Here is a 10,768-nt window from a genome sequence, read left to right on the forward strand (position 1 = left end):
CTGTGTTCTGATCCTGAGCTCAGGCTGCCCAGGTGCCCACCGAGTGCCAGGCAAGAAAACCTACGTGGGAAAGGGGCTCCCCCTTTCCCCTAGGGGCTCCCCCACCCCCGGCGCGGGGTGAAGCCCCAGCCTCGTGCGCTGCACCTGCAGCCCTGGCTGCTCACTGCGACCCGTCGGGGCCCGGCTGGCGGCGGCGGGGGAGGCGGGTGGCGGAGCTGGGTCGGACCGGGTGGGAGTAGAGACGGAAGGGGGGAGACACAAGGCTGGGTGAGGATGCGGGGGGGACGGAGTCGGGGCAGCCTCGCACAGCGCCAGCCTTTGGCTAGCTTTGGGGAGGTAGACGGGGCTGAGCCGGCCCCCCCCCCACGGGAAAATAAAGCTAATGATGTAGTAATTTAGGAGGGGGCGAGGGGCCGGGCGACCGGGGGCGGGCGGGCGCGGGACGCGCGCCCCAAGAGCGAAGGCAGACAGCCGCGGAGGCTCTGCCCGAGGCTTCGCCTTCCCAGCAGGTTAGCTAGACCGCTAGCTAGACGGAGGTCCAGCCGGCATTTCGCAGGGAGGGGGGCGGGCGGGGGAAGACTGCGCAGAGGGAGCGAGCCTCACGGAGGACGGGGCGGGAGGCACTGGAGCGAGCGCGCGGCTTAGGAGACGCACTTCCTAATGAATATTTATCCGCCGCGGCGGCCGGCCCCCGGTTTCCCTCACCTGGCGGCAGGTAAGGTCTCCCCCGGCCGCGCGGCCCTCCCAGCTCCCCGGCCACTCTCGGGGCGCCCGCGGCCCGGCGGAAGGGCTCCTGGCGGCCGGGGAGCGGGGAGCAGGGGGCCGCTCGGCCGCAGTGGGGCTTGGTGCGTGTGGGTGCGCGTGCGGGTGTGTGACAAAGACGGTGGGCGCCCGCGGGCACGCACGCTGAGGACAGTTCCCACTTTTCACTCGGGCGCCCCGGGTTTCTCGCCTTTGCCCACTCCCCCCCCTCCCTCCTCTGGCTCCCCCCCCCCCCCCCAGCTGCCCTGTCGCTCTTCTGCGGGCTATTGTACAGCTGGTGCGGGCTCCTCGGGCGGGATCCCGGGTCTCTCATAAAAGAGGGTGCACATTGGGTTACAACCCCCCACAAAGGCCACCCGGCCACGGCGCCCCCCGCCCCCTTCCTGTCGGGGACGCTCCCCCCCCAACTTGGGGTACCAGGGTCTACAGCGAAGCTAAGGGTGATCGGGACCCGGGGGTCCTCGGTGAAGCCTCGCTGGGGGCGCAGCTCTGGGCTGGAGCTGGGAGCCCGAGGAGGCCCGGGGTGAGGGCGCCGCTCACCCCCCCCCCCCCAACTTCCTCCTCCCGCCTTCGCCCCGCGAGAGGAGCGCGGGGAGTTCGGTGCGGCCAGGGGGACACTGGGGGGGAAGGGGACGACAGAACCAGAATTCTTAAACAGACTTACCCGGCCACCTGTTGAGGCTCCTTGGGGTCGGCAGGCTCCCGAGCTGCTCGAAGTGAAGAACAAAACCAAAAGACAAAGTTGGAGAAAGAAAATTCTTCCTCTGGCCTTCCCCAGCGCGGCCGGCCGAGCTCGCGGCTCTGCGCTAGGCTCAGGCGGCTGAAGGGCCCCAAGCAGCTCGGCGGGTCCCTGGCCACCCGGAGCCCTCGCCCGCGGCTCTGGGCTGACGGAGCCCGCGGCCTCGGCGCTCGGGCCCAGCGCGGGCAGCGGGCGCCGGCCGGGCGGGCTCTCCAGCCCTGCGCGCCGCGGCCCCGGCGCTCCCGACCCGGTGTCTCGCCCTCTCCGGTCGCCCCGGACAAAGCCCCGGGTGCCCGGCCGCTGCCTTCCCTCTGAACCCCCTTGGGGTCACTGCGCCACCCGCCCCGGGCCGCGCGCTTCTCCCGCCAGCCCCGCGGCTCTTAAAGGGCCGCCCCCCCGCCCCTCGGCCCCCGCCCTCTGCGCTCCCCCGACCCCCGCCTCCCGCCCGTCTCCTCGGGATCGAGCCCCCACGCCGACGCCCTGACCGGTCCCCGCGAACTCCTAGCCCCCGCCCCTCGCCCCCTCCCCGAGCGGTGGGTAGGCCTGGCCTTGGGCCCCAGGGCTGTTTCGCCCTCTGCCTCGGTCCCCTTTCTCTGTAAGGGTGCACACCCCGCGCTTCCCCGCGCCTACCTTTGCCCTTTAGGTGAATCAAGGCCCGGCGACGCCTCGCCCAGCACAGAGATGACCCCTAAAGATCACCAGTTTGGGCTTGAATTGGTGTGTCCTGGGATGGTAAATGGGGTGGCGCGTGTGGGTTGAGCCGGGGAAGAGAGCCTAGAGGAACAGGCCAGATGGGTTTAGAAGGTTCTGCTGACGGGCCCTACCAGGCCTTCTGGCAGAGTGAGGGCTGACTGGGGGCCCCTCGTTTCCAGAGGTGGCCGCATTGGAATGGTGACCCAAGGTTACCAACCTGGGCAGCCTGCTGTGCGTCTGAGGGCCTGTGGGCATATGGGGGAAGCACCCCAGAGTGTGGCTCTGAAAGCAGCTTGCTTCCCAAGCCCAGTGCATTAATCCCCCCAAAACTAACCCTTAAAAGCCCAAGAGCTGGGTGAGCAAGGAGGGACCTTGAGTGACAACTGTTCAGGAAAAAGGGGGTCGGAGGAGAGAGGGGGCAGAGAGGAAAGCAAGCACATCTGCTCTTTCAGAGGACGGTAGCACAGCTTCTAGTTAGGTCCTTTATATTTGCTGGCCAGCCGCATCACCTGCTCCACAGATGAAAGAGGAAGTAGTTGGTGGCTGTGGTCCCCTTCCTTGCAGATCCATCCCTCTCTTCCCCTCCCCAGCCCTGTTTTAGTCCCATCTCACCCAAGCAGCCAGTTGGTCCTGTGCAAGGTGGCCGTGCCTAGAGCACTTTATCCAGGCCTTCTGGTGACTGGAAGCATGATTAACATAGAGACCAGAGAGGGCATGGCGCTCCTGTGGGGTGGGCAGGGGACACTGGCACCTTGCCTTCCCTAGTGCCAAGTGGCAGAACATTGGCCTGTGTGTGGTTCTGTGGATGGTGAGGGCAATGATGGAGTGAGGAGGTGAGAGTGCACATCCCTTCTCAAACCCAAGCCCCAGCTGCACCAATTCTGGCTGTCATAAGGAGATCCCTGCAGAGAAGGAGGTGGCCTCCTGGGCCTTGGACACCAAAGGAACTTGAGGAGAAAGGAAGCTGGAAAGCTGACCCTCCCCTGGGCCCTCTGCCACCCCAACAGTAGGCCAGATGCATCTTTAAGGAACTGGAGTGACTAATTGGTTTGAAATTGGCCAGTTTAGGACAGATCGGCAGTGCAACGCCTGGACTACAACCTGAGGCCTCAAAATCCAACCCCGACCGGAAATGCTCCTGTCCTCCCTCCCTCCCATCTCCCCCCCCCTCCCTCCCTCTCTCTCTCTCTCTCTCTCTCCCTCCCTCCCTCGGCTGGGCCGAGTTTGTGCCCACCCTTCTGAGCCTGGCAGTGGGAAGTGGTGCAGTGGCCCAAGACAGAGCCAAACTCCTCTTGTTTGAGGATGCGTGGGGGGCGGGGGCTCATTAGGCAGAGCGGGGCGCCGAGAGGTGCGCGCCGCCAGCCCGGAGGCCGCCTTTGAGCCGTCGGGGCGGCTTCATTAAGCGGCGCTAACAAGGCATACAAATGCCAGGCCCGGCAGCTTTCTTGCGGCGGTGGGGCCTTAGCAGGGCGCCAGGCTAATGAGGGTCACTCAAAGGCGCTGATCAAATATTCAAATTTCACCGCACGCCGGGAACTTTTCTGTGCAGAGAAAGTTGAGGCAACTGAGCTGTGTTTACTGTCCGGGCCACAATTGCTCGGAGCGCGGGTCCCCGGAGGCTAAGGCGGGGTGCGGGGTGCGGGGAGGGAGCAGTTGTTGTTGTTGTTGTTGTTTTTGATTCAAAGGAAAGCAATCGGGGTCCTTGATGGGCGTCGCGGCCCCTCGCCCGAGTGCTGCGCGCCGCCGCCCGCCACCAGCGCCTCCGTGTGCAGCCCGCGGGAGGCCCAGGCGGAGGCCACCCCGCCTCGGGGCGCCCCGGGTGCCGGAAGGGGCGTTGCCTCTCGGGACAAGCCGGCTTCAGGAGGTGAGCTGGGCCGCGTGGGCGCAGCTGCCCCGGGCCTCGGACCCGCTTCTCTCAGAGGCTGGCAGGCCCCGTGGCTCTCCTGTTAACCCGAGAGCGGGAGTCCCGGGCACCATTCCCGGTGTGGTGCGAATGCTGGGCCTGGGCTGGCAGGGGCAGATGGATGTCCAGCGGGCTCCGACAGAAAGGCTCTCTCCAGCCCCAGCGCCCTTTCCCCTCGCACCGCCTGCGCGCCGTCCTCCCAGCCGTCTGGCTCTGGCTCGGGACGAGCAGGGATGCCGGTGGCGATCTTGTGACCTCGGCCTGGATCAGTCCCGATCCGGAGTCGGAGCGGCCGGACGGCGGAGGAGACCCAGAGGCCGCGCAGGCGGACCTACCCCTTCCGATCCCCGGCTCCCAGAGACCCGGGGTGCGGGCGCCCCTACGCGCCGCCCCCCAGGCGGCCCCCCAGGTTCCTCCCCGCCGCCTCGCAGCCCAGCTCCTCGGGGCACCAGAGCTCCGGAGAGGGCGGCCTGGGCCCCGCGGCCGGGGTCCTCTGCTCCTCCCCCGCTCCCCAACCTCAGGGCCTGGGATTAGAGATGGAAACCCCGATGCTCCACAGCCCCCAGTCCCCCCGCGGCCCCCGCGGCCCCACACGCGGTCGGCACTCCCAGACCACGGCCCTGCGGAGCCCACGCTCCCCGACCCGCCGGGCGCCGGGCCCCGCCCGCCCCGCCTTCCTCCCCGGCTCCTGGGGCTCGCAACTTACGGCTCCGGGCGGCGGGCGCGGTGCTTCGGGCCCGAGCGGAGAGGCGCCGGCGGCCGCGGGCGCGGGGTGGGCTCGGCGGTGGCTCTGGCCGCTCGGGCCGCGGGTCCTCCCCGCCGCCGCGGCCCCGCGCGGGAGCACAAAGCTGCGAGCCGCGCCGCCCGCGCCCGCCCGCGCGCGCCCCGGCCGCGGCCGCCACCAGGGACGGCGGGGCGCAGCGGGCGCGGGCCCCCAGCCGCGGTTGGGACGGGGTGTCGCCCCCGCGCGTCAGCCCCACTTGCCTCAGTTCTCCCTGAGTGGCGACGTTTTCGACCTCAGCGCTTTCGGCAGAGCCCGCGGCACCTGCCCAGCCTCCCGCCGGCGCGCGGCGCAGCAGCCGGCGAGGCCCCGTCCCCCACCGGGAGCGGGGCTTTCGGGGACGGGGAGGGGAACGGCCGGGCTCCGCCGCCCGCCCGGCGCCTGGGTCCTCGGCTCCAGGGGATGCAGTTTCGGGGTCACGAGCTGCTTTCAAAAAGTTGAGCACAATATTCGGAAACCCACCCGTAGGAATTCTCCCCCCCACGCGGCACAATGCCCACTCCCCTCCCCTTTTTCATTCCTTCCTCCCCCGCTTCCTCCTCCTGCCCCTTCCCCCTCCCACCGCAGCCCGTAATCCTTCCTCCGCCAGAGAAAGGGGTCGGGAAGAAAAGATGAAGTGTCTGTTTTTGTGTCCCAACCTTAGGGCTCCTTCTGGTCGCGGCGAGCGGCCGCCCAGAGCTGCGCGGCGAAGGACCCGAGGCCGGAGGGAGGGACGCGGAGGGGAGCGATCGCCCCAGGCAGGGCCTGGCCGGCCTTCCCTCTGCGCCAGTGATTTTCCGCCCCAGTCCGCGGGTTGCGGACCCGCGGCCCGCGCTGCCTCGGGCTGCGTGGGCCCGTCCGCGCCCCTGGCCCAGCCAGAGGCTCCCCGCGGCTGCGGAGCGCCCCGCGCAGCTCGCGCCCCGCCACCCGCGAGCCGGGCCTCCGGGCGCCGCGGCCTCGGGAGCTTAGGCGCGGGGACACTCCAGCCCCAGCCACGTTAGGTTTCCCATTGAAATTCTCTCCCGATCTCTCCTCCCTCCTTGAGATCTCCAAAGTGCTGTGGACTCAGCACCTCGCTCCCAGATCTGCATCGGAATGTAGAAAAGATCTTTTTTTAAAAAAAGTTTTGAATTCCTCAATGATTTTTTCTTCTGGAAAGGCAGCTTAGGATAATTATGTCAGCTTTATTGAGGGCAGATTAGTTGAAGTCTGGACTCGGCGTTTCAATACACGTTGCACACGGGCGACAATGTGGGCATTGTTGGCTACTGTGTGTGAACTCATTCAAAATATACACTTTTAAACACCAAACCCAGTCCTGTCTAAATATACACAGTGCTCAGGGGAAAGACGGCTCTGACCCCGACAAATCTGCGTAAATCACACTTCCATAGTTACAGAAGCCTCACAAAGGGAGGCCCGGCTCAAGATGCTGATTACATCTTCTTAAAGGACATACCTTAGAATAAATACTCACGCTGGGTCTGGGGGCTGCAGTGGCCAGAGGGAGGGAGGGCCCTCTCCATTCTGTGGGCCTTTGGGGGTCTGTTTTGGGCTTGTGGTGTTATTTTCCTTAGAGAAATCTGACAGTTTGTTATTTTTTCTTTACAATATGAGCAAAACAAGCAATTTTCAGGCCTATCCACTTCTTTGGGGCAGCCTTCAAAGTTTGAGGGCCCTTCTGGGGCTGGTGGGCAGGCCCAGAACTCCTGTAGGGGGTAGCCGGCTGGGGGACTCCTGTGGGCCCCAGGCTTCTCAGCTTGGAGACCTCCACAGCTCCCAGGGGAAGCAGCCCAAGTCTAGGAGGAAACAAAGAAGAGCGTTGCTTTTTAAGATGGGAAGAAGTGTACAGTTATTTCTATTGCTATTTTAAAATTCAGGGCAATACAGGAGATCAGGGCTCTGTGACCCGGGAGGGGGAGGGCGGAGTAAAGGGAAGCCAGTTCCAGTGCAGAGGAAGGCGGGTAAATGTGGCCCATAATCGGGAAAGAGGAGCCCACAGTTGCTTCCAGTACCCTGGTTTCTGGACTCGGGCTCCCAGGCACCAAATGTCCCCCGAAATCCGAGATCCGGGCACAGCAGCCCGCAGGAGGAGGGTGGGCTCGCGGGGGGCTCACGGGGGCCCCATGACCGCATCTCCTTTCCTCCTCCCCAGTTAGTGCTCGCTAGGCGGCCGGTGCGGCCCTGCGCGCACGCTGTCCGCTCGGCCTCCCTCTGCCTCGCTTGTGGGGCTGGCCCTTGGCCTTCGCGTAGCATGAGCAGCCTCTCACCTCCCAATAAAATCCCCCCTTTAATTGCTCATCCCATTCAACAACTCTATGCCGACGGCTTTTTAAATTTCTGGATCAACTTCTTTGGGGAAGAGGGAAGAAGGGAACTCAGAGGCCGCGAGGAAAGCCGGGGGGGGGGGGGGCAGGGGGGGAGGGGGGCCGTGGCGAGATTAAGAGTTGCAAACATTTAAAAAAATTCCTTCTCCCCTCCCCTCCCCCACCCCCCCGCGCGGGCGCCGCGGTGAACCCGTCCTTACGTTCTCGGTATTGATTGGCAGCGCTGACAGTGATTGGCAGCGGTTGCCGTGGCAACCCCACAACGACACGCCGCAGACCAATAGAAAAGCGAAACAAAATGTTTCAGCGCCGCGCTCACCGCGGATTTAGGGGAGATATTATGAGGCCGTTGTCACTGGGGCGGCTGCTGCGGCATCGCTGAGCCCCGCGCGGCCTCCTGCCTCCTCGCCCGCCGGCCCGCGCTCCCCGCGCGCCGCGCTCCCTGCCTCGCTCTATGCGGCCGCGCGGGTGCGTGTGCGCGAGGCTGCGTGCGGGCTGCGGGTGCGCCCTCCGCCCTGCCCCCGCCCCCGCCCCCGCCCCCGCCCGGCCCGCGGCGCCCCGCTCCTCCGCGCCCCCCCTCGCTTCCTGCCCCTGAATCTCTTCCTCTCTCCCAGGTCAGTCCATGGTATTCCGCTCCCCCCTAGACCTCTGTTCCTCCCACCTCTTGTTGCCAAACTTCGCCGACCCTCAGCACCGCTCCCCACTTCTGGCGAGTGGCGGCGGCGGGACGCGCGCGGGCGGCGGCGGTGCTGGCGGAGCAGGCGGCGGCGGCCCCAGGGCCCCCCCGGAAGAGCTGTCCATGTTCCAGCTGCCCACCCTCAACTTCTCGCCGGAGCAGGTGGCCAGCGTCTGCGAGACGCTGGAGGAGACGGGCGACATCGAGCGGCTGGGCCGCTTCCTCTGGTCGCTGCCCGTGGCCCCCGGGGCGTGCGAGGCCATCAACAAGCACGAGTCCATCCTGCGCGCGCGCGCCGTGGTCGCCTTCCACACCGGCAACTTCCGCGACCTGTACCACATCCTGGAGAACCACAAGTTCACCAAGGAGTCGCACGGCAAGCTGCAGGCCATGTGGCTCGAGGCGCACTACCAGGAGGCCGAGAAGCTGCGCGGCCGCCCGCTCGGCCCGGTGGACAAGTACCGCGTGCGCAAGAAGTTCCCGCTGCCGCGCACCATCTGGGACGGCGAGCAGAAGACGCACTGCTTCAAGGAGCGGACTCGCAGCCTGCTGCGGGAGTGGTACCTGCAGGACCCCTACCCCAACCCCAGCAAGAAACGCGAACTGGCGCAGGCCACCGGCCTCACTCCCACGCAAGTAGGCAACTGGTTTAAGAACCGGAGGCAGCGCGACCGCGCCGCGGCGGCCAAGAACAGGTCAGTGGCGGGGCCCCGCGGCCTGGCGACGGCCTCCGCGGCCGGGGGCGGGCGGGGGGAAGCGCGGGCGCGCGGGCGGGGTGCGGGCGGCCGCCCGGCTCGCGGGCAGCCGCGACCCCCCGGCCAGATGGAGAAAGTTTCCGCTGGCCCGGGCACGCGGGAGAGGGGCGGGCTCTGGGCGGACGGTTGCTCTCCCGAGAGGGGCTTTCGTCCGGGTGGAGAGTGTGAGTGTGAGATCCTGGGTGCCCGCAGCCCCGCTCCCGCCCCGGGCCCTGGCCTCGCGCTGCACCCGCACCGCCGCCTCGGCCGCCCAGGCTCGGGGCTCCTCGGGAGCCTGCCGGCGGGGAGGAAAGGAGGGAAGGCGCCTCTTGCCATCTGGCTCTTCTTTCCGTGCATTGCACAGTCCGGGGCAGGGATCCCCAAATGTCAGGGAGAGGAAAATGACCCGGGCCCCTCCACAAAGGGAAGAGGCCGGCGGCGCCGTGCCGCGGGGCCTGGCCGCCTCGGGAGCAGGGGAGCCGGGCTGGGGGTGCAGGGGCCGTGTGCCAGCCGCTGCCCCGGCCAGGGGCGTCCCCTCGGCCCACTAGATTCCAAAGCCCGCAGGAGTAGTTTTGCTGCAGGCAAGTTGGCCACAAAGCCACGAAGTTGTACTGGGCTTGACCAGTCGGCAGAGTTGGGCCTGGGGGAGGTAGGGAGAAAATAACTGTAATTACAGGAGAAAGGAGTAGGGAGGAAAGAGGGAAGGGGCGAAGCGGGGTGCGAGCCCCACAAGGAACCTGGGTTCCTACCAGCCTGGCTGGGCGCTGGGCCTGCTGTATGGCGGGGGGAGGGCCCTCGATGCTCCCCCGGGGCTGGGGCTGGGGTTCGTGCAGTGCTGAGTGTGCTCGGGTCAGATGGCCCAGGCCGAGCCTTCAGCCCTCTCGCGCACCGCTGGAGCCAAGTGTTCGCCTGAGGAGGGGAGCGCCCGGGTCCTGGGGGAAGGCCTCTTTGTAGGGAGAACTCAGGGACCCTGGGTTCGGGCAGCTGCCCTGGGGATGGGGCGGCCGGAGACTGCCCTGCGCTCCGCTCGGGGTGCTCGTCCCCCTTCCCGCCCTCCCCTTTTCTCGGCTTTCCGCGCCCAGCCTCCGCGTGGTTTCCCTTCCCCGCTCCTGCGCTCTGTGCGGGGAGCCGAGCGCCGAGCGGGCCGGTCCGCCCGGGGAGCGTGTTTGGGGAGCCGGGGCAGGAGGCGCGGCTGGGATGCGCGCTCTTGGGCAGGCGGCTCCATCAGAGGGAACACCCTGTCTCTCCCCCCTCTGCTCCTGCGGGGCTCGGCGCCCGTAGCCGCGCGCGCCCAGGCCTCGCCGGGCGCCGGCCTCGGGCTCCCGCTCTCCTCCGAGGCCGGCCCGCGCCTGGGAGACCTGGGGAAACTCGGGGGAGCCCCGGGAGGCAGGCGAGAGCCCAGGCCGGCGCGCGAGGAGCGGCCGGTGCGGGCGGAGGGGCCGAGCGCCGCGCCGGGGGTCGGGGCGGCGGCGGGCGCGGGGCGGGCGCGGGGCGGCCCGCGTCAGGCCGCGCGCTCTCTGTCTCCCGCAGGCTGCAGCACCAGGCCATCGGGCCGGGCGGCATGCGCTCGCTGGCCGAGCCCGGCTGCCCCACGCGCAGCTCGGCCGAGTCGCCGTCCACGGCCGCCAGCCCCACCACCAGCGTGTCCAGCCTGACGGAGCGCGCGGACACCGGCACCTCCATCCTCTCGGTGACCTCCAGCGACTCCGAGTGCGACGTATGATACCCAGGCCGCCCCCGCCCCGCGCCCGCCCCCGCCCCCGCGCCCGCCGCCGTCAGGACACAGCCGCGCGCACCGGTCCGCACCCCGCCCCGCCAGAAACGGAGACCGAGCCGCGTGAGCCAGGCAGACCGCCGGCCGCCCCGTCGCGCTGCGGCCGCCCCGAGGGACCGCGACGCGCCGACGGCAGGAGCGCCGACGCTGCGGGCGGGACCCGCGACCGAGGCGAGCGCGGGCCCGGCGGGCGCGGCTGCCCCCTGCGCCCGGGCCGCACCCCACCTGCATGACGACCTAGCTGTACCTGGGAAAACTCTCTCTAGTTTAAAGCGACTGTACAAAGCCGAGCACCGCCGCGGGGACGAGACGACAAAGCAAAAGAGACAGAAAGGGGAAAACATAACACCGCCCTCTCCGTTCGGATTTGTTTAAAAAAGACAGAACTCCTGGAGAGGGG

The 10,768-nt window shown here is 67.9% G+C and overlaps 1 protein-coding gene across 2 annotated transcripts; it reads left to right on the forward strand.

Moving 5' to 3' along the window:
- Positions 1–660: 660 nt before the first annotated feature.
- SIX3 (SIX homeobox 3) lies at positions 661–10,317 on the forward strand. 2 transcript variants are annotated; one of them, XM_087823837.1, is made up of 3 exons: positions 661–715; positions 7,799–8,555; positions 10,125–10,317. In XM_087823837.1, the coding sequence occupies exons 1-3, from the start codon at positions 661–663 to the stop codon at positions 10,315–10,317; spliced, it is 1,005 nt and encodes a 334-aa protein (XP_087679963.1). The 2 variants fall into 2 exon arrangements, with proteins under 2 accessions (XP_087679963.1, XP_087679964.1); XM_087823838.1 differs by lacking the exon at positions 661–715.
- Positions 10,318–10,768: the final 451 nt, after the last annotated feature.

The sequence above is a fragment of the Miniopterus natalensis genome, chromosome 13, assembly GCF_054644295.1.
Source record: "Miniopterus natalensis isolate mMinNat1 chromosome 13, mMinNat1.hap1, whole genome shotgun sequence".
Classification (NCBI taxonomy): domain Eukaryota; kingdom Metazoa; phylum Chordata; class Mammalia; order Chiroptera; family Miniopteridae; genus Miniopterus; species Miniopterus natalensis.

What these genes read in the sequence shown, in the direction of transcription:
- SIX3 (XM_087823837.1), top strand. Translation starts at nt 661, where the DNA reads ATGAATATTTATCCGCCGCGGCGGCCGGCCCCCGGTTTCCCTCACCTG. An exon ending in TTTCCCTCACCTGGCGGCAG is followed by an intron (nt 716 to 7,798) that starts GTAAGGTCTCCC and finishes CCTCTCTCCCAG; the next exon opens with GTCAGTCCATGGTATTCCGC. An exon ending in GCCGCGGCGGCCAAGAACAG is followed by an intron (nt 8,556 to 10,124) that starts GTCAGTGGCGGG and finishes TGTCTCCCGCAG; the next exon opens with GCTGCAGCACCAGGCCATCG.